Here is a 25,189-nt window from a genome sequence, read left to right as displayed (position 1 = left end):
AGAATTATTATTATGTACTGTGCAACAATTAACAATGCACTATCGCTAATCTATACTAATAAAAAGTAGAAGCTATAAGTTCCTAAGGCCGTCCACATAGGATTTTAAACAGCCAATAGAAATTTGATATATCACTTATTAACATTTTATACAATTTTTAAAATTTTCTATATTAAGAATTATTTTAAAAAACCTATCATGATTTGACATGTCATTCATTAACATTTTTTAAATTTACAGAATTTTTCAGAAAAAGGAAAATTTTAAATTTATGGAAATCAAAGAACTAAGCACAATATCCCACATCGGCTAGAAATTTTTTAGACAATGGTTCAGAACCAGTATAAATAAGATTAATATGCTTCCAACAACGAATGAGCAGGAAAGCTTGATTTATCAGGCGTTCAAGTTTAAAAGTTTTATTTGGTTTGATCTGGTTTTTTTATTTGATCAAATTAAAACTTTAAACAGTTTCAAAAAAATATTATAATATTTTAAAATTATAAAAGTTTAAATATTATAAATATTGAATCTTTTAAAAGTTCTTAGCTTTTAAAAAGTTTTTAAATATTAAAAGTTTTAAATTTTAAAAGTTTAAAATATTATAAATATTGAAAATTTTTAAAAGGTTCAAATTTTATATTTCGAAACCTTTTAAAAGTTTAAACTATTATAAATATTGATGTAAAACATAAATTATTTTATTTATCTACATTTGTGCTTTTTATTTCTTATGAGCTGTAAAACATATTTCTGTGTATGATTTTATAGATGAGTTGATATTCTTTCATTAATTTTTTATTTTTGGGTCTAAGGAAGAAGGATTGACATCGCAAGACCTTAATTTGATGTTTGAGTCAAATTTTGAGGTTTAAAGAAGAAAAATGGACGACAAACAGATATATTTTATTAGCTATACATAGGCATCACCAGGATTACGGTTGTCACGATTAAGGTTTATTAACCATCAGTTATGGTTAGAAATTTTGTTTAACCTTAACTAGAACCGTTTAATAAATGGTTAAACGGTTACATTTAAATACGGTTCCGGTTCATGAACTTACGGTTATATACGGTTACGGTTATTTGATAATATGATATGATTGATATTATTTGATGGTATAATATATTTGATATTATTTATTTATAATTAATATGTTCTTATAGTGTACTCATATTTCTATATATCATATGATTCATATTAAATAAATAATTATTAGTATATTTTATTATGTTTTTAAAATATATTATAAACCAAGTAAGAATTTTGGTTTGAAAAGTTTCTAAACGTGTGGATCTAAAACCAAATAAGTATATGGATGGAATTATTAATAATTAGGTGCATGTGTTGACTATGCTGGTAATCATGAATTTAACAAATTTTATGAGAAGATAAATGATTTTGTTCTTGGAGTTTGATGGGTTAACAAGTTGTGTGGTAGTCTAAAAAAATGCTTTTCAGTGGAAGAATGTGAAGAAGTTGACGAGGAAGAAGAAGAAAAAGAGTATAACGAAGAACCAGAAGGTAAAAGTAACGATGACAATTAACACAAAATTTGACAATGAAAATGACATGAAATAATATGAAGAATAAGATAACATTGAATAAAAAACATGAAAACATAGGTGGTAGTGATCAATTAAATATGGAGTTAAATTCATGATTATAAAATTGTTTCGTTTTTCTGGTGGTCAAAGAAAAAGGTTGAGGATATGTGAGGTCATCAGTTTGATTTGCCTCGCCTGGACGTCAAGTTAAATTCATCATTTTTTTTTATCAAATTTGATTTTACAACACAACTAATTTTTATATTTTTAAAAAATTGTGTATCTGAAATTTAATTTTTTTTCTTAGTTCTAATTTTAATTTTTTTTATGAGATAATATTTTATTACCGTAATCAATCATATATAATTTTTATCAAAATATATCAAATAAACCCACGCTACGCGTGGGTTCAAAACCTAGTCTTAATGAAAGAGAGGGTCATTTAATTTAGAGACATCTATTGTTTTGGACCAATTGTCAATGTTGGTAACCATTGGTATATATAAGGAATCATGTGGGCATGCAAAATGAACGAATTTGACCAAAAGCAACACAAAAATTTAACTTACAATGAACCTAATATATGAAAGTGAGTAAAATAAAAGTGAATTGACATGTAAAAATAATATACATAATGTGTTCTTAGCCTTTATTTTGTCCAAATTGTTTTAGAATGTTTTTTTTTTTTAAATAGAGAAATCAAACTGTTTAAGGAAAACATTTATATTTTTGAAATATTTTATAAAAAACTGGAAGTATAGTTTAATTATTTATCATTTTTTACTATTTTTCCTAAATATAAAAGTTTTCTCTGTATAATTTTGGGCATGTTGATGAGATGGTTTCTTTTCTCCCAAAACCGCTGTTTTTTGGATTTGATATTAATTATCTTCAATTTCTATTTTTGATTTTATCTCTATTTTGAGGTTTAGATTTGCTACCTCAAACGAAATGTGTGTCAAAGAACTTTTTTTTTATTCCCTACAAAAATATTAAATGTTCACAACTAACAATTTATTGTCCTTGACTGACACAATCGAGTTCAGACATCACAATCTCTGTTTTTCGTTTTTTCTCCACCAAAGTTCATCCCACTGGTTTATTATAATAATAATGCACCTGCTAAGGCAATGCTCATGCGCAGTTCTGCTACGCACATATGTATGTCGGAGACTTTTGACTATGGAATTAGCCCGACAAAACTCGTATATGATAAAGATCAAGCCCACCTCGCTCTTTGATGTTTATATATATAATAAGAAGATTATGTTGATAAAAAAGAGATGACGGAAAAAAAAAATGTTGATAAAAAGAGATAAAATATAATTATATATAGAGCGATCATGAAAGATTACATGAGTAGGGCTTAGCTTGTCAAAAAGTCAACAAAAAGAAAGTTACATGAGGAGGCTTCTAATAACGGCGGCTTCAGGGCTATCTTCATCGACAGATTCGAGAAGCTGAGACAAACGCTCGCTGAGGTTGTCAACTTCTCTGTTCAAGCTTCGTATGTAGTTGCATGTCTCTTGCAACACTTTCGAGGCTGATACCTTCAACAACAAAAATAAAATAAAATCCTTATTAATGCATGCACTTTTTATGTGTATGCAGATGCATGCAAGCTGATGATTTTGTGAATATTGTATGTACTCCTCAATGTCCAGAGTCAAAAGTTCCGACTTCTTATTTTTTTTTTCCTTTTTGTTTCATTTTAATGTCCTCTCTTCTTCCTTTACAAAACGTGTTTTTTTTTTTTTGCCTTTTTGGATATGTTTACACGAAGGATAATAATGTTAAAAATGGTCATGATAAATGAATATATTATATATGCATATATAAATGTGTGATACCTTATCCGAGCGACGTCGTTGACCAATCTCCGGCAAAATCTGACGGAGCTTAGTTACTAGGTCGATCATTTGATCATCGGATATCCTTGGAGCACTTGAAGATTGTCTTGATGATCTTCTGTTAGACATGTTCAGCAATGTGGCAAGAGAATGTTCGACCCTAGTTAAGCTGTGTGCTTCTTCTCTCTTGCTCTCTCCCTCGATCCCACACTGTATATGTGGGAAGTAGGAGTAAAGCTTTTATTATGATTTGATAAGGTTTTTAAGTTGACAAGAAACGACGAAGAAGAAATATATATAGAGAGGAGGATATAATAAGAAAAGTGTTTTGGGGTTTCGAATACACTTGAATATAAAGAAATTGAGAATGTGATAAGAANTATATTGTTATGTACTCCTTAATGTCCAGAGTCAAAAGTTCCGACTTCTTTTTTTTTTCTTTTTGTTTCATTTTAGCTTCTTTCTTTACAAAACGTGTTTTTTTTTTTTTTGCCTTTTTGGATATGTTTACACGAAGGATAATAATGTTAAAAATGGTCGTGATAAATGAATATATTATATATGCATATATAAATGTGTGATACCTTATCCGAGCGACGTCGTTGACCAATCTCCGGCAAAATCTGACGGAGCTTAGTTACTAGGTCGATCATTTGATCATCGGATATCCTTGGAGCACTTGAAGATTGTCTTGATGATCTTCTGTTAGACATGTTCAGCAATGTGGCAAGAGAATGTTCGACCCTAGTTAAGCTGTGTGCTTCTTCTCTCTTGCTCTCTCCCTCGATCCCACACTGTATATGTGGGAAGTAGGAGTAAAGCTTTTATTATGATTTGATAAGGTTTTTAAGTTGACAAGAAACGACGAAGAAGAAATATATATAGAGAGGAGGATATAATAAGAAAAGTGTTTTGGGGTTTCGAATACACTTGAATATAAAGAAATTGAGAATGTGATAAGAAAGATTGAAATAGGCCACGAGGACCACAAGAGAGAGAGAGACGGAGAGCAATAAACCTCGACAATGATGTCACGGGAGTAGAAAACGATAGGTTTGAATGCCCTTTAACCACAAAAACTCCGAAATCAATTTTTTCTTTTAAAAAAAAAACTAGAGAGTTCTATATATATATCATCAAGTCGAGACTATTACTAAATACTAATCATAATATGAAGATAGTGTCGGGATTTTATTATTTCACAACGTTTCCAATCATGGTTAGTTATATTGCATGCATATATTTCAATTGATAAATATATATAGTTCTTAAACAACTTTGTCAAGATTAGTTAAACCCTTTATCAAAGATATATAGATATTTCAAGATTAGTTTGCACTTCGATTCATACTCTCAAAAAACCGCTTAGTCAATGAAATAAATATATATATATATATATATACATATGCTTAGTCACTGAGAAATTCACAGTATAATTAATTTCCTATATACAAAATGAATATACAAATGGTCCTATATAGAATAAATAAATAAAGGGGGTACTAAAAAGTTTGAATAATTGGAGGAGATTTGAATAGTTAAATAGAGGAAACTAAGAGTTCCCAAAGATGGGGTTGATGAAGGTCAAGATAAGTGTTTCGTGTCCATCTAACATTGTGGCCCTTCATCTGCAGTGTCACAAAAAGGCAACTACCATGTGATGACATGACTCTTCCTTCTTTCATTAATTTTTTTGGTAACATTAAGATTCACTAATCTCACTCTCTATATATTTTCCAAATAAATTATATAACTTTTTTTTTACTCCATAGTATCTTGTATATATACAGTCTTTTCAAAATTGTATAAAAATAAGATAGGGAGATAATTTTATCTATTGGGTTTATAACTTCATCGGTCATTTGAATTTCGATTATAATATTTTGGTAATAGTCAAACCATTTATTTCAAACTTCGGCATACAGTTAGAGAGGAGTTATATGTTCTACGATTTTAATAGATTTAAAAATTTAAACAAAAATTATATGTTATCAATTATTGATTTTAAAATACTTATCAAAATTATGTGTTATTAAGATCATGATTTACAAATATTTGTTAAAATCTTGTGTTATTTATTTAATAATTTGTTTCTGGATTTTAAATTTCATATTATGTTAACATGATTTGTTTGTGGTCGTAAACCGTTCAAATTTGTTAATGCACTCGCTGATATGGTAGAGTTTAAGCCGCTGGTGGAAGATTTCTGGAAGGAAATAGAGCCTTTGCATATGTGCTCTTCCACTTTATTTCAGTTTTTCAAGAAGTTAAAATCTCTTAAATATAGGCTTAGAACATTGGCAAAAACAAGACTGGAAGATTTAATTAAGAGGGAGAAAGAAGCATACGATGATCTATGTCAAAAACAGGAAAGCAATCGTCTTAATCCATCCCCCACAGGTATGGTTGCTGAGAAAGACGCTTATGAGCGGTGGGAACAGAACGCATGCCTTAAGGAAAATTTTTTGAAACAGCGTTCCAAATTGCATTGGCTGCAGATCGGTGATAATAATAACAAAGCTTTCCACCATGCTGTCATGGCTTGGAAAGCTCAGAACACTATTAGGGAAATTCGCACGCAAGATGGATATGTAATAACTAATGGATACACTTTTAAGGCAGAGGCAGAAAGATTCTTTTGGGAGTTTTTGCAACTCGTTCCCAATGATTTTGAGGGCATATCCACAGGGCAACTTCAAGATCTTCTTCCTTTTCGTTGTTCAGCCGAGGACAAGGACAAACTTACACTATCAATTTCCCCATAGGAGGTTCGAAGAGTTTTATTTTCCATGCCAAATGATAAATCACCGGGCCCAAATGGTTTTACATCAGAGTTCTATAAAAGAACATGGGATATTATTGGTGAGGAGTTTGTTTTGGCGGTACAGTCCTTTATCAAAAAGGTTTTCTGCCTAAGGGGGTTAATGCCACGATACTCTGTCTTATACCAAAGAGATTAGATTATAGGTCCATTCTAATAAGATTATAGGCCCATCTCTTGTTGTAATGTTCTCTATAAGGTTATCTCCAAGGTCATCGCTAATAGACTTAAACTGATACTCCCTAAGTTCATAGCAGCGAACCAATCTGCTTTTGTGAAGGATCAGCTGTTGATTGAGAATGTGTTTCTTGCAAAGGAGTTAGTTGATGACTACCATAAGGACTCGGTCTCTGGTCGTTGTGCCATTAAAATCGACATCTCGAAGGCTTTTGATTCTGTCCAATGGTCATTCTTGGAGAACACTTTGTTAGCTATGGATTTCCCCACTGAATTTATTCACTGGGTGATGCTCTGTGTCATTACCTGCCACTTTTTCAGTGCAGGTTAATGGAGAACTGGCTGGGTTTTTTAGAAGTGCAAGAGGGCTAAGGCAAGGGTGTTCCTTGTCTCCTTATTTGTTTGTCATTAGTATGGATGTTCTCTCCAAAATGCTGGACAGGGCGGCTGTTTCACACCAGTTTGGCTATCATCCGTGTTGTCAGACCCTCAGTTTGACGCACTTGAGCTTTGTTGATGACCTTATGGTCTTAACGGATGGGAAGATAAGATAAATTGATGGCATTGTCCAGGTTTTTAATGCGTTCGCGACGTACTCTGGTTTGCGTACTAGTATGGAGAAGTTGACGGTTTTTTTAACTGGTGTCCCGGTTGCAGATTACCAAATCATCAAAGATACTTTTCACTTTGACATTGGACAGTTGCTGGTCCGATACTTGGGACTTCTCCTGGTAACTAAGAGATTCTCGGCTCTGGACTATCTACCCTTACTTGAACAGATTAAGAAACGCATTGCCTCCTGGACAAATTGTTTCCTCTCATATGCAGGTTGCCTAAATTTAATCAGTTCGGTTCTTTGGAGTATTTGCAACTTCTGGCTCTCTGCTTTTCGGCTACCGCATGAATACATTAGAGAGATTGACAAAATCTTTTCCGCTTTTTTTCTGGTCGGAGGTTGGGCCTGCGATCCCTCAAAGAGGTGAATGATGTATGTTGTCTAAAGCTCATTTGGCATCTGGTCTCTAATGTGAATTCCTTGCGGGTGCAATGTTCTGTGTCTAACTTGCTCAAGCATGAGTCCTTTTGGTTAGTTAAAGACTCCACAACTCCTGGTTCTTGGATGTGGAGAAAGCTCCTCAAATACAGACCTGCAGCAAAGTCTCTGAGTAAAACAAAGGGACATAATGGTAGAACTACATCTTTTTGGTTTGATGACTGGTCATACTGGGACGTTTGGTGGATAATGTGGGAGACAGGGGCTTTATTGACATGTGTATCCATAAGAGCATGACAGTGGCTGGGGCATGGGATGCTCGTCCGCGGTGTCGCCACAGAGCGGTTTCTCTAAACAAGATAAAAGACGCTCTCTATGCTAAAAGACAGATCCGTAGTGAGGAAGATGATGTGGTTCTATGGAAGGGGAAGAATGATACCTACTGCTCCAAGTTCTCTAAAAGGGATACAAAGAATCACACACATGTACTGGCAAGTCCTGTTATTTGGTATAACGGGATCTGGTTTCCACATGCCACGCCAAAGTTCTCTTTCTACGTCTGGCTTGCGGTGCAAGACACACTCCCAACTTGCGACCACGTGATCAAATGGAACACGGGAGCATCAGCAAAGTGTGTTCTTTGTAATAATTCTTGGGAAACGAGGAACCACTTTTTTTTTCTTGCAGTTTTGGGTCTGCAGTTTGGGGTGCTACAGCACGTCCCATTCTGAAAACAAATTTTTCCACGAATTGGCAATCACTTCTCACATCAATCTTCGGACATTAGCAAGACCATCTGGAGAGTTTTATGGTTCTTTACCTCTTTCAAACGGTTATCTACAGCATCTGGCGAGAAAGGAATCTCAGACGACACGACCACACTCCAAATGACGTTGATTGGATAGTCTCCATGGTCGATAGACAAATGAGGGACCGATTCTTATCCCTTCTTCTCATGGGGATCGGCGATATGACGCAAGCTTACAGCCTGACTAGCCTAAAGATTTTAATCTTAACAATTTTAATCTCAGCCTTATTTATTTTAACCACAAGAAACACAAGTTGTAACAACACTATTTTCTTTTGAATATAATATTAACATTAAATTCAAAAAACAAATTCCATATAATATTTTAAATAGATTTGAAAGTGTAAAATAGAAGGATTCAAATTCAAGGATAAAAATATGTTATTTCAAAATCCATATATTATTATTTTCATAATTTAAAATTCTATATGGATTTAGAAATCACTTATCCAATAACATCCCCTTACACTTTGACTAACAGTCTAAAACAATATTCATTTATTAAATATAATTTTATTTTGAAGTGATTATTAAAAGAGTTAATTGTTAGACATGGATTTTTTTCATTGGCATTTATAGTTTTTACCATTTTCATTTAATATATTTTAGATTTGTCATTTCTTTAAATTTTAAACACACAATTTTATACATTATGTTTGGATTTTTTTGGTTCTACTTTTTCTTAGAGTTTAGTATTTGTTATGAAATATGTAGTTTAACAGAAATTTTTTTATTGAAACACATATTTTTCAAAAAGTTAAAAAAGGAAAATTCACAAAATTTGGGGGGAAATGGCAAATATAGGCCTAGGTGTTTGGATATTGGATCAGGTTCGGTTTGGATATTTTTTTTTCGGATTTTTTTTTTTTTTTGAATTTTGGATTTTTTTTGGATATTGATTCTAACATTCATTCAGGTATTTATGAGATTTGGATCGGTTTCAGATTGGGTAATTCAGAACTCAGATCGGTTTGGATATGATTGTTGATAACCAAAAAACTTAAACCATAGATACTGTTTTCTATGGATATTTTTAAATCTGATTGTACCTAGATAATCCATACTATCCGGATATCCAAAAACATAAAGAAAAACAGTAATGAGACAAATGACTAGCTCAAAATTCAAACTAACATAAAACCATATTAATATATGAAAGTGAGACATACTAACATCAAAAATAAAACATAAAAGTTTTAAAACCAAAGTAAACCATAACATTTTAAAAAAAAATGAAATATCAAAATTCAATAACATCCTAAATCAATTTTGAAAGTGATTAAGAAAACTTTCTATTGAGAATCAAGAGATGGGAAGTACAACGATATATGCAATATATCTATCAGATATAAAATTGTTTCTTATATGTTTGGTTATATTCGGATATTTATAAGATATCGATTCGGATCGGATATTATCCAATATCCTAAAATAATAAAAGTCAAGCATAAATCATTTATTTTCCCAGTTTTGATTTGATTTTCAACTGATTTTTTTTGGTTCCTAATTTTAGATTGGGATTTTATGACGAGACCTAACAAAATCTATGAGAATCCCGTGATTAAAATGCATATATGTTTTATAGTGTCATTATTCACATAACTTATTTAAAGAAATCGATTGGTTCTTTATTGGTTGAATTGAGTAGTATAATTTATAGAATTACTTATTAATTTATAAAAATTTTCAAAAACATGGACTATGTCACGTGTCACCATCATGTCTCGTGCTACGTACATGCTGCCCTCGGGTCCATAAAATTTAGATATCTTGTTGTCCAATAACATTATCAATAAAGATCCGACAAGTATGTAACAGTCGCTAAAATAAATATAATTATCTGTGTGTGAACGTATTATTCTTATTATTTTGAGAAAACGTATATGAAATTCGAAATCTCTCATTATCCTTCCCCAAAAATATTTCATATAATTATGTGGTGTAGTAATTTATCACTACAATGTTAATATAATATCAGTGACAAGTATATATGGTAAAAACTTGCAAACAAAACATGTCTGTTATATCGCCAAACATTTACTCTAATCGATATCAATCATCCGACAAGAGATTAATCACACTGATAGTTACATAGAGTCATAGTGAATGATATGTGGATCAGACAACCATAAGTACAGTATATATCATTCTATCATCTATCCACCACAAATGTATAAACTATAACGAAAACATTAACTAATATGATTTTCTTAAATAATACACGCACACGTATCTACTTTTTATATTAATAATGCACATTTAATTGAAGAAAGCTTTTCTTATATGTGTGAATACAAGAATATATAAATATGTAGTGTGTTGGTGTGTGTGTGTTTTATAATTTATATATACAAAATACAAGATTATTAAAGAAAGTGACCATTCTAATAAATTGCAAAGGGAAATTTTACATGTTAGTCCATGTGGGTTCGGGTACTAAATGTTTGGTCTCATAGGCTCCATGATGTTTTTGTGTCTACTTTTTCGCAATTAATTCACATCTTTACGAACATGTTGTAAAAACGACTAATCATGTGGAAAATGAACGACTCGAAGTAATTTATAAAAAAAAATTAAAAAAATCACTTCGGAATAAGTTGAGCTTTTTTTTTCAGTGAATTATAAAAACACTAGAATACGATAATCTGCATTAATGGCACCAATCATATCATCACGGTAAACAAAAAAAAAATCTACGATTCTTTGTCCGAAGGCTTGAGTTATTGAATTATGCATAAATGTTTGATCACATCGTAATATAGAACAACCATAAAGATAATGATTGGTAACAATTTTAAAATTTATTAATCGTACAAACGTTACCAAATTTTTTACTACAAACTCTACTCTCAGCTACAACTTTCATGTACCGATTTCTTATAATTTTGCACTCCCATAACAGCTTACTGTTTTTGTTATCCAGCTTTGTGTGTGTTATCAATCGGATATAAGATTTTCTATATTTATTATATTTTCAATGCAAAATGTTGTTTTCTGGATTTAGCATATGAGTATTAGAATTTCGCTGAAATGTCCAACTAATTCCACGGATGACATGCATGTCCCTTAAAAAGATTTTTTTTGCCATCACATCACAAACAAAGCATAGACATTGTATAACAGTAGACTTTTGCGGTGTTACTACAATGGCAGTTAAGAAGATGCTGTACTTTTATATATCCTACTTACTGATAAATATGGTTTTGACATTTTTCACACACGTTCAAAAAAAAGAACATTTTAAAAATTTATTTCTTATCTCTTAAATTGAAATTGAAGTTTGATATTCTTCTTCAAATCTAAAATTATTTCTTAGACGATATGCTTTCAAACCTTTCGAAAGAGGGGAGAGTATGTTGTGGCACCTAGACCTATGAATATGATCATGCTTCGTGAATGGTGGTGACTGGTGAGACATATATATCGTCTTGCGCTAGTTGATGTTATTTTCTTTAACTCCAAATCGTTTATGAAATTATAACTTCAGTTCAGGCTTTAGAGTATCACATCTCTAGAGCAATTTTGAGACAGTAAACTCAGAATTTAATTAAGTTACGCATCAGTCGTACGAGAGCGACCAGTTATCTTCAATTTGTTGGACGGCTTGCTCCCTTTGAGATTTAATTATATATATTGTAAAATTTTGATCTTTTGATAATTAAGAAGTATGTAATCTATTAAAAGAATAGACTCCAAACAATAAACAAAAATTTCTTTGATTGAGATATTTATCTTGTTAGAAAAAGGAATTTAAAGACCAATATAAATGGATATTTCACTCGTATATATTCGAGTAGGTATCAACTTTTAATAATAAGGAAGACGTAACACAACACTATGGTCCAGGTACACACAACAATATGGTCCCCTTTAACCAAATATATCTCATAATTACACAATCATGCCTCTGCAAAACAATGAGCTTCTTCAGTATCATAATATACACCTACTAACTATCTTTAATAAAAAAAAAGAAAAGAAAAAAACTATCATTAATTATAATAACAGCAAAAAGATTTCGTATCATCAAATACTAATACTACTCATGTTCATTATTTTGTTTTGGTCGTTCAAGATCGAAATTAAGAGGCTGATTGGTAACAGTTGTAGTTTTTGGCTATAAAGACTTTGGTTGCATGGAGTTAACTGATAGATCCCAATCAGAGTTAATAGTGAAATAGCACAAAAACACAAGATTTTTTTAATGGGTAGTTAAAACCACCTTTTTACTAAGCTTTTATTAGTTTATACTAGATAAGAGCCCGCACGATGTGCGGGTATTAAAATTATTGAAGAGAATAAATCCTAAACCCTAAACAATTTTTTAAAAATATAAAAAAGCTTCTATTAGTTTATACTAGATAAGGGCCCGCACGATGTGCGGGTAATAAAATTGTTGAAGAGAATAAATCCTAAACCCAAAACAATTTTTTAAAAATATAAAAATAAATTTTATTTCTAGAAGTAAATATATAAATAACTTTAGTTAGAGAAAAAAATCATATTTGTATTCATACACTTATTTATATTTTTATATTTTAATATATTATAACAATTATTACAATAATTTAAAACTAAATTATACTCCACTAAAATTTTGTTAAATATTCATCATTACAAATACTATTATTGTCAAATTTTAAAAACGTTTCACAACTTATTACAAAACATTGTACATGCAAAGAATTTATCAAAGCAACATATAATTTAGTAACCACGTACAATTTTACTGTATGTTAAACCATTAAAAATATGCTCTTAAACCCTAAATTATTTCATTGTTAAAGTATGCTCTTTATCACCACCTATAAAATGTATTTTAAACAAATTTTATGTTGCTTGGCATAATTATAGTTCTTATAATTACAAAAATTGTTTTGTGACGTAATTTCTTTAACCATGAATTTTTTTTACTCCAAAGATATTTTGGATGAACAACTAGTGAAAATTGTCTACTCTATTACAATGATTTTAAACCAACCTAATCAAAGTTGAAAAATTGAAAGAAAATTAATATAACATAATAAAAATAAAAATTTGAATATTATAATCATGATGGTATATATAAAGCCTTAGATAAGTTCCCTGTTTTAAAAATCTCCGCGTAGCACCGATTACGTCCCGCAAAATCGCTAGTCCCACCCTCTCCACCTCGATTAATGACTAATCCCCGCCTAGCATCGATTATCCAATTATACCCGTCTAATTTGATTATAATCTGTCTAATCCAATTACTTCCCGCTTAATTTTGTATATACCGATTATTTTTAAAGCTAAATATAAATCATATATATATATTTTGTTATTTAGACATTTAAATTAAGAGTTTATGATGTTTTACAATAACTAATGTACACAATTTTAATGAAAAATCATAAAATTTTCTTTTAAAATTATGTTTTTATGTGTGTTTACGGTAATTTTAAAGACAATACTATAGTTTTATATTTTTTGATATTTTTTTTAACATAAACAGAATTATTCATATATTTAATACTATATATTTGAATTTTATTATTAATTTAACAGAATAACCCTAAAACTAGTTCCCGATTAATCCCCGTTTAATCCCTGATTTTCTTTCTAGGCGCTAGGCCCACCCCAACCGCCCGACTAGCGCCTAGCGATTTCTAAAACAGGGGATAATTTAGATATACAAAATAGAAACTTTATAAACATTCCAAAAAATGATATATGTCATAATCACGTTAATGATCAATGTCTTATTTACTCCTCAGAACTATTGCATTGTACCAAAACTACTTAGAACTATGACTTCATCTCAAATATTCTCGAATCGTAAGTTCTCACCTTATTTCTACCCCAATCAAAAGTTCTCATATATTTCTTTATATACCTGGATATAAACGGTTTACGAACCAAATTCGATAGAAAACCACATAAATCAAGTTTGAAACCAGTTTCAAAACGGTTTACCGTTTCAACTTCCAAAATTTCAAAATTGCTTCTCAATTACACGATCAAGCAGCTCTTGTTTCAGTACCGGATTCATTGACATTATCCAGAATAGAAAACTTTAGATTTTGACCAAATACAACAACCACCGACTAATCTTCGAAGCTTATAGCGCTACTATTTGTAGAATCACTTTTGGAATAGCGGACTTTATATACTTTGATTCCATTTCATTGCATCTGATAGCTTCCATTGAAGAAGCCGCACGAATAAAAGACCCACAATAGATCGGCAAAATTATATCAGAAAAAAAAATCAAAGATCAAAATCGCTTCTCAATTACTTGATCAAACAACTCTTGTTTCAGTACCGGATTTATTGACATTATCCAGAAGAGAAAACTTTAGATTTTGACCAAATACTTCAACAACTGACTAATCTTCGAAACTTATAACGCTACTAACTGTAAAATCACTTTTGGAACCTCCATCAGTGTCTCCATCCTTGATTAATTTAGCGGGCTTTATATACTTTGATTCCATTTCATTGCATATGATAGCTTCCACTGAAGAATCCGCACGAATAACAAACGCACAATATATCAGCAAAATTATATCAGAAAAAAAAAATCCAAAATTAAAGCTTTTGACATAAACATGTAAATTTTATGTAGATATAATGTTATTTTTTTAATTAGTTGTTCCTATTATGTTTCAAAAATAATAATTCTTTTGACATAACTTATGTTATTTTTTTAGATTTGTTATTTCCTATTTCTTGATTAATAATAATATACATGCTTAATGAATTATTTTTTTTGTTTATACATGTCAAAATTTAATTGAGAAAACACATAAGATTTAGTAAAAATATATTAGTTTTGTCAATTTTCCTTTTTGATTTAGGAAATTTTTTTATAGATATAAAAATGTAAATTTTATGTATATTTAATGTTATTTTCTTAATTAGCTGTTTTAAATAATAATAATAATTTTTAATGTTATTATCTTAATTAGTTGTTTTGAAAAATAATATTTTTTTTGACACATGTCAACATCTCATCAGTATACTTGACATGTGTCATAATCTTATTAAAGGCACCAGATGGCTAACTTGGAAAGCCAATCTACGACCACCATGATTGTAGTGCCATCCTCTGACCGTTGTAGCCCATCAACAAATTCCATTGAAATATCTTTCCAAAGCTTATCCGGAATGAGCAGCGGTTGCAACAGCCCTGATGGTGCTAATGTCGTCGCCTTTTCCCGCTGGAAAACATCATAAGACGCTATATTCTCCTTGACCAAGCGGTGTAATGCTGGCAGTATAACTTCCTAGCGAGACGATGGTACGTCCGTAAAACCCGAGAGTGCCTTCCTGCCGGCATGTCATGGTGCTCCTTAAGTAGTCGTGCAATAAACATAGATATAGGCGGAACCACCACCAGGTTCCGGTAGCAGACAAGGTCATTCCACCATGATTATGGGTTACGTGGGTGGTCATGAGCCAGTTTTCTAATCTGGATCATCTAAGAGTTGATTTTAGCAAACGAACGAATCTCGTCCCAAAGGGACGTCTGTTGTACAAATATGGCATGGAGAAACGGACTACCCGCCACACGGGACAATGCATCCGCAGCCGCATTCGACTTCTCCTAATCATACCCAACGAGCTTGTCCATCCACTTCTGCTTCTCCGGCATGAGTATCCTTTGCTCCAATAAATAACAAAAGCTTCTTTGGTCAGTTCGGATAATAAAATGATGGCCCAACAAGTATGGTCGCCATGTCCGTATAGCAATAACAATTGCTAACATTTCTCTTGCGTATGTCGACCAAGCTCTTTTTGCAACCCCGAGTGATCTTCTCATGAATGCGATCGGTCAATCTAGACAAGATGGCCCCAATTCCTTTACTAGACGCATTCGTCTAAATCACAAAGGGAATTGTGAAGTTTGTAAGTGCTAACGTCGGACTGGTAGTAAGAGCATTTTTCAGTTCCACAAACGCTTCCTCGACATTCTTATCCCACACAAACCCACTTTTCCAAAGCAAATTTGTTAACAGCCTATCAATCATCCCATAATCCCGAACAAACTTACGGTAATAACCCGTCAACCCAAGGAATTTACGAAATTTTGTGATGGTCGTTGGTAACGGCCATTCCAACATCTCTTGGATCTTAGTCCTGTAAATCTTCACACCGTCTCTGGAGATTATATGCCCCAAGTATTCCAATTCTTGCTGGCTGAAGTCGCACTTCTTAAAATTTACCGCTAGTTGATGTTGACTGAGCCAGAAAAAAACTTGACGGATGTGAGCCAAGTGTTCCTCCCAGGTCCGGCTATAGAAGAGTATGTCGTCAAAGAACACCAACACGAACAACCGGAAAACGGGTCAGAAAATTCTGTCCATGAGCGCTTTGAACGTAGAGGGGGCGTTGCATAGCCCCAAAAGGCATGACAAAGTACTCGTAATTTCTTTTATGTGTTTGGAAAGCAGTCGTAGAGACGTTTCCTTCGTGCATCCGAACCTGGTGATAATCCGCCGTAAGATCCAATTTTGTGAAGTACAAAGCCCCATAAAGCTCATCCAACATGTCGTCCACAGTCGGGATAAGAAAGCGATCAATAATGGTTGCCCATTAAGAGCCCTATAGTCTGTACAAAACCTCCTTGTTCCATCCTTTTTTAAAAACAACAACACCAGAGATGAAAATGGGCTTGAACTCGCGCGCACAATCCCGACACCTAGTATCTCTCCTACCTGCTTCTCTATCTCATTCTTCTGGTAATGGACTTAAAGATTGGTTCGCATGTTGATCGGGTTTATCCTCTCCTTCAATGAAATTTTGTATGCTCAATTGGGCACTGCGGAGGCAGCGTCGATGGGGCCTTAAATAGATCCTTGTACTCTGACAACAACGACTCATCTCCTGGGGAACATTCTGTTTCCCACCGTCGGTCTCTGCAACCTGAATTGCGAACAGTTCATACTGCCGCCGAAACTCCTTTTGAATTTCCTCCAAATCCATCTACTGTAGATGTGAGTGTAGTCCCTGTAGTTTACATGACTTCTGTTCCCATTGAAATTCCATGGTATGCAGTTTCCAATTGCAGAGAACCGGCCCCAATGGGCTCAACCATTGTACTCCTAAGACGACATTCAGACTTGCCATAGGTAAAACATACAATGTTAGAGCAAACTTGCCCTCACCCATTTCCAACTCCACCTCGTCCAACTTCCCTTGACACCGTAAAGGCTTCCTGTCCGCAACTCAAACAGCAACAAATGGGACTGATAGGAAGTTTCAATTCCCTTGCAGTCCTCTCGCAGATGAAATTGTGGGTCGAACAACTGTCAGTCAAGACCGTTAGAGAGTGTTTGTTGACATGTGCATTCAAACGAATAGTCTGAGGCATGTTTCACCTCGTCAGTGCATACACAATGATCTATGGTTCCGTCTCCTGTCCTTCTTCCCCATCTGCTTCATCATCATCCTCATCATTCTTGCCCTCGATGATGAATAGCTGCGGTTGTTTACACTTATGGCCCGATATAAATTTTTCATCTCAACTAAAGCATAGACCCAAGCTACGATTCCTCTTAAGCTCCTCCCAACTTAATTTTCGTGGTGTCTGTAGACAAAGCGCCTTCATTGGTAGTTCAGATTCCTTGAACTGGTTTACTCGACTGGTAACCGGTGCTAGTGATCGTTGTATCTGCAACCTAAAGTTAGACTTTCTCTTCTGGCGATAAAGCTGTTCATCCTTCATATGTGCAAAATTTATAAACCTCACTTAGTGACTTAGGTCAAAACATACGGACACTGTCGGCTATCGTCGGATCGATCCCTCCCACAAATGTACCCATCAATGCCTTATGTGTCCATCCCTCCACCTTGTTCTACAATCTTACAAACTCCTACTGGTATTCATGAAGCGAGTATCGTTGCTGGATTTTAGACAAGGCTTCGTCAAAGTCTTCTCCTTCGATGAGTCCAAAACGTACCCACAAGGCCACAACTCCTCCTCAAAGATTGGGCAAGTAAGGTTAACCGCAGCTTCTGTCAGTGCCTTAGACGTGGCTTGCCACTACTAGTTGGCTTCACCTTCCGAGTGGTATGATGCAAAACCCGACCTTGTGATCATCAAGCGTGTGATTATAATCAAAATATTTCTTCAGCTTGATGATCCACGCAGTGGGGTCGCCTCCCTTGAAGCGTTGGAACTCAAACTTCACCCTCCGTCCTAGAACAAATAGATTCAGATTCTCTCCCTGATTTCTCGGTTGAAGCTGATGCTCCTCCCCCACATTAGGTTGACTACCCCGGCCCGTATTACCTCCTCCTTCGCGGGCAGCGTTCACCGCTGTTGTAAGCCTATTGATCACCTCCTCCATCTTTTGGATTTTGTCCCCGAACCCTTGATTCAACTGTTGAACCTCCTCCTTCAACTCAAGAAGGTTGGATTTCAAGTCCCCGATCCTCTCTTTGTTGGTTCTCGCCATGATCGATGAAAAAGTGTTGATAGCAAGTTTTGACACCACGAAGTGTGGTCCGGATCAAAACAAAGATAGAGTGGCTCTCATACCACGTTGATAGGTCCCAATCAGAGTAAAGAGCGCAAGAGCACAAGAACACAAGGTTTTTTTAATGGGCAGTTAAAACTACCTCTTTACTAAGCTTCCATTAGTTTATATAATAGTAAACGTACTACAAGACTAGAAAATAGAGATAATAATAACACGTAAAAGATAACATCAAATCGTAGAACACCCTAATCTAACATTATTCAACGATTTCCTAAAACGGTAAAACACCAAAACCGTAGACCGCCAAGACGAACATAACCACATTGCGAGGGTTTGGCCGCGAATCCGTATGGGCCTGCTGGACTGCTGCAACTGTGGTCCATCACTAAGCTGTAGAAATAAGGACTTTCACTATAATATTTTTTATGATCGATTAGTAAAAGCTATTACTACAGAAATTACGAGTTTAAATAACTACCGAAAATATGGAGAAATGTGTCTTCAAAAGACAAGAAAAAAAAAATCAATGGTAAATCAACTGAAATTTTGTTAAATTATTTTATCAGTAAAATTTTATGAGATTTTACATTGATATTGTGGAGGAAAAAACAAAAACTGTTGGCTTTTATTATTTTAAACCCAAATTTACCTGACTTTTAAAAAACTGTGAAATTAAAGAACAAATTAAAAGGAAAGGTTGTGAAAACTTTTAAATTAGTAAAAGCCAAAAAATAATAAAACTATAGAAAATTTATACAAATTGTACATCCTTTAAAGCCCTTGCCACCACCGTACATTACTTTAGAATTTGACTATATACAAATGTTTTGGGCAAAATTACATACATATGTCTACAAGTTTATATATTCAGTCATAAATTACAAAATTATATCTTTATCTGAAATTACTTTAGACTTTTATAAAAAATAATTTTTTAACTTCTTATGAACAAACATCTATGTCATTTTCGCATACTGGTCCTTAATTTTGAGTTATTTCCAAGTTTAATTGCATTTTTCTTTTTTATTCATATTGAAGTTTAGTTGTGTTTTCTCGAATATCTGTTACTAGGTAAGAACCCACGCTTATGTCAAATTATTATGAGTGAAATTATTATTTGGTATCTAAAATTTGTTTGTGTAAAATGAAATATGTAATTAAAATTTTCTTTTCTATTTTATTTAAATTTGCGTTTATTTTTATGTTAAAATATGGTTTATCTGTCAAATATTAAGACGTGGTGGAAATTTTTTTTATAAAATGTAACCATTAATGGAAATATGATTTTTGTGTATAAAATTCATATCTTTTTACGTTTCACATTATTATTTACATAAAAAAAAAAATTGGGTATTGTTTCTCTTCTTTCTTTTCAAACCGAAATATGTTTTTAAAACGTTTTTACTGAAAAAGAAACATTTTAATGTAGTTGTCAAATAAATAAATAAAACATTTTAATGTTGGTAACAACTTATTACTGACCTTCATGTATATCTTCATATAATTATAACCAAGCTTTTTGCTTTGTAAGCAAAGACACCAGACTATATATATAAGAAGGACGATCCGAAAGTGACATGGTTCAAGAACACAATGGTCCACTACATAAAAGAAAAGTAAACTATATTGCATCACCAAACCAACACACTTCACTTTTTCTACTAGTTAAGAAACTAACAAACCAAAGATCTCACAAAAAGAGGTAACAAGACCAAACTATTATTAACTGCATATTGGTAGGTTTTAGGTGGTGGTTTATCTTAAGGTTTTAGGGGTTTGGTACTTTCACTCTTCATCATCCTCATCTCCATCACCACCAGAAGCTTTCTTGGCCCCGGCTTTCTCGTTCCTTCTCTTCACTCTTCCAGGTCGACCACCACCGAAAGGACTAGTCAGAGAAAAGTCTACGTGTTTCTGCGACTCTACTCTCACCATGAACGATGGAATGTTCACAAGTTGCCTCCCAACCCTAAACCGAATCGAAAATAGAATTAGGTCAAGAATCAGCTTTTTAACAATTGGCTTCATCTTTAGCCGTAAGTGCAACGAAATTGGAATGATCCACCCAAGACTATACCCGAGTTAAGCAAGACACAAAACCTATACGCCTCAACACAATTGAGTTTGATCAGAGAAGTTAACTAAATGCTGTTCCCAAGATCATACTAACTCAAAAGACATTACCTATACACTTAACACAATTAAGTTCATTTCGAGCCGTGAACTGTGACAAATTAGAAGTATCTACCCGGTTTAAAGCCACATTTTAATAAACACTATACCCAAGATTGTACCAATTCCAAAGGAACGATTTTTACCTGATGTGCCTCTGTCGGATAAGAACACGCGCGTGGTGAATGGACTTGGCCATACCAGACTTGAAGACAATAGTTTGGAGGCGACGTTCAAGGAAATTCTCAACAGTCAAAGCAAGAACGTAGTCAAGCTTGTTCTGGCTTTCATCAAGAAGACCATATCGGTTCATTCTCCTAAGTAGAGCTTCACCTTCAAAGATACGACGAGGGTTCTTCTCATCAAGAGTTAAAAGTTCCCTCGCAGCGTTACGGATACGGCTAAGTGCATACTGAACCCTCCAAAGCTCTCTCTTGCAACGAAGACCGTATTCTCCGACAAGCTTCAACTCGGCATCGAGACGCTCTTTCTCGTAAGGACGCCGTGGCTTCTTGAACGTTTTGCCATCTATTTTAAAAAATCAAATCATTAAAAAATCACATACAAAGAACAACAACAACAAAACAGAGTATAAATAAAAACCCAATTTTTCACACATAAGAAACAGAGCAGAGCTGAAATTTCACATCAAATTACAATACACTACAAATATTTTGCATGTCTAGAAATTTTTAATGATCATTTTTGAAAAGTACAGAGAAATTAAACGAATAATAGAAGCAAACACAGGGAAAAAACTAAACTTTAAGTAAAATTCGAGGCAGAAAAACAGAGCAGCATGGGGAAAGAATCGATTTTAGAAAATACAGAAAGGGGGAAACATAAGAAAATAGAAGATAGAGAGATGAGAGCTCACAGTTGCGGTAGAATCTGACGTTTACCATAGCTGCTGCTGCTGCTGCTCAAACAAAAACGAGTTGATCGCGACGAAGAAGACGAAGAGCTTTTTATATTACACAAAACTATGACAAAAAAACCTAAAGCGGCTCTAGTCTCAATGACTCATTTTTATTTTGTTTGTTTTGGGCTTTAAAACATTTGGGTTGGCCCATTGGGCTTCCTTAAAAAAATGAAGAAAAAAGATTGTATTTTTTGGGAAATACCCTTAGACAGCAGCATACCACTAAAGACTAAAAGTCTAGTAATGCTGGTGGGTTAACCTATATTTGAGTAAATTAATGTGTAAACAAATGCTACTTCTGATACTTAACTTTTGATGTGGTAATTTAAACCTACAATTGTCATTCTTAAATATCTCTTCTTACTTTTTATATACCATGAAAACTATATCCCATTTGTAATGTATATATGAACATAAAAGAAACAACTACCAAACACAATTATCTATTAATTGAACTCTCTTTGTTAAATAAGAAACAAAATCAGAAAAAGTTTATTGTGAAGAAATGTAACTTTCTAATGGTCTCTAATTTATTACACTTAATTTACATATGAGCAACATCTAGAAAACCTCTTTGATGACTCTTGTCTCTTCTGGATTCACAAGAAGATTCAATTTTGGAAAGATTCAGACCAATAAAAATCGAAAGAATGAAGAATCCATAAAACTTTTGCTTAACAATTACTATAACTAGTAATTTAACCATTACTTGTCTCTGCAAAATCACTAAGAAACTACTTTATTGGAATTTCCTTCAAACCAAACTCTTCTTCTTTACGCCTGAAACAATACACAAAGCTTTCAGCAAAAATCCACAATTATATCATAACATTTCTCAAAACACACAAAAAAAAAAAAATCTAGCAAGTACTTACTTATTGACTAACTTGATTAGTGAAGCTGGTCTTTCATATCCTCTATTTTCCTTGTTTTGACCTTTCACTTTCTCTTCTTTTGACTCCATCTTCCAAGAAGCTTTACTCAACGATTCACCTAACAACTCTGCAATATTTGTCGCCATTGCTTCAACCTTCTCCACAAATGGGAAGTTCTTCTCTTCAAATTGATTAGATAACCAAAGATACGTAGACAATATTTGGTGTTTACTCTCTAAAGCCAATAGCTCGGTGTCGTTCTTAGCAGAACCCTTTGGCATCCCCATAGCAACATTAACCGGCATATCTAGGCTATATGTTGAAGCAAAGCGAAACAGATGGTACATCGCTTTCGGATTTCTGATATTAACCGGTGCAAAACAGAAGTTAAACCGTTCTTCTAGAGACAATCCTGGTACCTTCTCCAACATGTTCGCTACTTTCTTCACATGATCATGACGGCACAGGAAGTAAGAACCATCGAGTTTGCAATGTTTTCCAAAATGCTCCAAGAGCGCAGAAAAGGCCATATCTGGAACTTGTGCAGCGAAAAGCTCAATCTGTTCAAAGAAGGGGAAAAGCCCAACCTTTGTAACTTCATCAAATGGTTGTTGCAAACACTCAATTAGATAGTTTAGATCTTCTGCGTGTAGCGTCGTTGTAAGCCCATCTGGATAACGGCTTCCTCTCCTTCCAGCTCTCCCTGCTATCTGTTTTACCTGTGATGCACCAACTGGAACCATCTTATCGCCGTTATACTTGCTCAAACTGTAAAATACAACCCTTCTTATGTTAAGATTCAATCCCATTCCAACAGCATCACTCGCAACCAAAACATCATACTCGTTTTCTTGATCGTTAAACAGATTAGCTTGCTGTCTCCTCGTTTCAGGAGGCAATGCACCGTAAATAACACAGCATCGATGATTTGTATGTTTTTCAATAGCCATCTTAATTTCAAATATCTCTCTTCTAGAGAACGCAACAACACAATCCCCTGACTTAACATTTTTCAGATCTCCTAATAAGGTCTTAGCTTCTACGACTAACGGTTTGAACCTCTCGTAATGCTCTTCAACTAACTCGTCCCCTGTATCAGCACACATCTTACGCACAATATCCAAAACACTCGGGTCTCCACACAAATGAATCTCATCAGCTTTTAATCCAAGCAAAGCTTTTGTCCAAGCGTGACCTCTACTAGGATCCGCCATCATTTGTATTTCATCGATCACAGCCACTTCATATAACTCATCCGTAGAAACCATTTCAACCGTACAAGAAACATGCTTGGCAAACGGAACATGTTTCTTCTCTTGTCCAGTCAAGAGACTACAGTATATCCCTAGAACATTTACTTTATCGAAAACTTCCATGGCTAATAACCTAAGTGGGCTGCAATACAATCCGTTCTTCGCTTCCATAAACCGTTGCAAAGCATTGTACGTTTTGCCACTGTTGGTCGGTCCACAATGGTACACGATTTTACGCTTCATAGCTCGAGCAAAAGGAAACCAAGTCGCGGGTTTCGTGAGGTCTGCAGTATCAACAATACTCTTAAAACGTTTGATCTCATCAGGGAACTCCTCAATACAGAATTCAACAAACACAGGGAACAAAAACTTAACAGCTTCATCTGTTGGCCCAACAGGAACAAGATCCTGAACAACCTCAATTCTACATTTCTCAAAGAAGAAGTCCCTGAACTTGCTAACAGCAGTTGGGAAAAACGATTTCCCAATATAGATCGCAAGAGCCTGATTCGCCGCCCAACCTGACTGTGCAAAATACCCGAAAATCTCATGTAAAGTATCCCATTCACTACGCTGAAGCTTAGAACGCACTTCACTTTCCCTAAGCTCTCTGTATAAATCAACAGGATCATGATACCGATCGTTCAAAGCACGAGCAGCCTCGCTACTACTCTCAGAAACCGCTGAATCATTCATCAAGCAATCATCTACATCACCAAGTTCATTAACTACACCTTCCTCATCACAATCATCACTCTCAGAACCAGAACCAACACTTCTTCCACAATCCTCCATATCATCATTTCCCCCGTTACTATCCACTGTAGACGAAAAGCCCCTAACTTTACCAATCACAAAGCTCCCAAATCTGTAATCATTCCATGGAAGCCGAATCCGAACCGGATTCTCCGAACCAAACCGCCTCGTGGGCACATCAGAAACAGGATTACAAAGAAATCTAGATTCAGATTCTCTCAAAGAATGTAAATTTCGTGTCGAATATAGAACCCTAACCCTAGAAGTATATGCTCTACGCAAAACCCCAGCTACGCCTCTCGCCATGGTCACGAACTCAAATAAAAAAAAAAAGAATTGAGATTTGACAATATTGCAGTGTAGTAGTTTTGAGCCCTGTTCGAGGAAAAAGTCGCCTCCTTTATCGTATTACTCCAAATGGGTTTGTTGGATTCAAAGGAGATTAAAAATAGTAAAACGAGCTCGAAGCGTATAGAGAGGGAGAGAGAAGTGATGGTGGGCGTTTTAAAGCGAGAGAAGTAAAACCCTACACCATTTTTATTCGAATTTTAATCTCCTATCCCAC

At 34.0% G+C, this 25,189-nt stretch overlaps 3 protein-coding genes across 4 annotated transcripts; all 3 read right to left on the bottom strand.

Annotated features, from left to right (window-relative positions):
- LOC104724337 (transcription factor PRE1) lies at positions 2,854 to 4,373 on the bottom strand. Of its 2 annotated transcripts, none has more exons than XM_019232631.1 (2): positions 3,983 to 4,373; positions 2,854 to 3,098 (listed from the first exon to the last, which is right to left on the bottom strand). In XM_019232631.1, exons 1-2 carry the CDS (start codon positions 4,109 to 4,111, stop codon positions 2,946 to 2,948), a joined length of 282 nt encoding a protein of 93 aa, XP_019088176.1. In that variant the 5' UTR covers positions 4,112 to 4,373; the 3' UTR covers positions 2,854 to 2,945. The 2 variants fall into 2 exon arrangements, with proteins under 2 accessions (XP_019088176.1, XP_010441099.1); XM_010442797.2 differs by lacking the exon at positions 3,983 to 4,373 and adding an exon at positions 3,399 to 3,742.
- On the bottom strand, positions 20,207 to 21,815 carry LOC104724336 (40S ribosomal protein S9-2). The gene is made up of 3 exons (XM_010442796.2): positions 21,696 to 21,815; positions 20,965 to 21,346; positions 20,207 to 20,615 (listed from the first exon to the last, which is right to left on the bottom strand). The coding sequence occupies exons 1-3, from the start codon at positions 21,721 to 21,723 to the stop codon at positions 20,432 to 20,434; spliced, it is 594 nt and encodes a 197-aa protein (XP_010441098.1). The 5' UTR covers positions 21,724 to 21,815; the 3' UTR covers positions 20,207 to 20,431.
- LOC104724335 (DExH-box ATP-dependent RNA helicase DExH18, mitochondrial) lies at positions 22,222 to 25,189 on the bottom strand. The gene is made up of 2 exons (XM_010442795.2): positions 22,616 to 25,189; positions 22,222 to 22,520 (listed from the first exon to the last, which is right to left on the bottom strand). The coding sequence occupies exons 1-2, from the start codon at positions 24,928 to 24,930 to the stop codon at positions 22,475 to 22,477; spliced, it is 2,361 nt and encodes a 786-aa protein (XP_010441097.1). The 5' UTR covers positions 24,931 to 25,189; the 3' UTR covers positions 22,222 to 22,474.

This window comes from Camelina sativa, chromosome 11 (assembly GCF_000633955.1).
Source record: "Camelina sativa cultivar DH55 chromosome 11, Cs, whole genome shotgun sequence".
Classification (NCBI taxonomy): Eukaryota; Viridiplantae; Streptophyta; class Magnoliopsida; order Brassicales; family Brassicaceae; genus Camelina; species Camelina sativa.
This window is presented reverse-complemented; position numbering and strand designations above follow the sequence as displayed.

Coding starts and splice junctions, on each gene's coding strand:
- LOC104724336 (XM_010442796.2), bottom strand. CDS start 21,723: ATGGTAAACGTCAGATTCTACCGCAACT. Junction 21,347..21,695: donor CGTCAGATTCTACCGCAACT/GTGAGCTCTCAT, acceptor TTTTTAAAATAG/ATGGCAAAACGTTCAAGAAG. Junction 20,616..20,964: donor ATCCGACAGAGGCACATCAG/GTAAAAATCGTT, acceptor GATTCGGTTTAG/GGTTGGGAGGCAACTTGTGA.
- LOC104724335 (XM_010442795.2), bottom strand. CDS start 24,930: ATGGCGAGAGGCGTAGCTGGGGTTTTGCGTAGAGCATATACTTCTAGG. Junction 22,521..22,615: donor CTAATCAAGTTAGTCAATAA/GTAAGTACTTGC, acceptor GTATTGTTTCAG/GCGTAAAGAAGAAGAGTTTG.
- LOC104724337 (XM_019232631.1), bottom strand. CDS start 4,111: ATGTCTAACAGAAGATCATCAAGACAATCTTCAAGTGCTCCAAGGATA. Junction 3,099..3,982: donor AACGACGTCGCTCGGATAAG/GTATCACACATT, acceptor TTGTTGTTGAAG/GTATCAGCCTCGAAAGTGTT.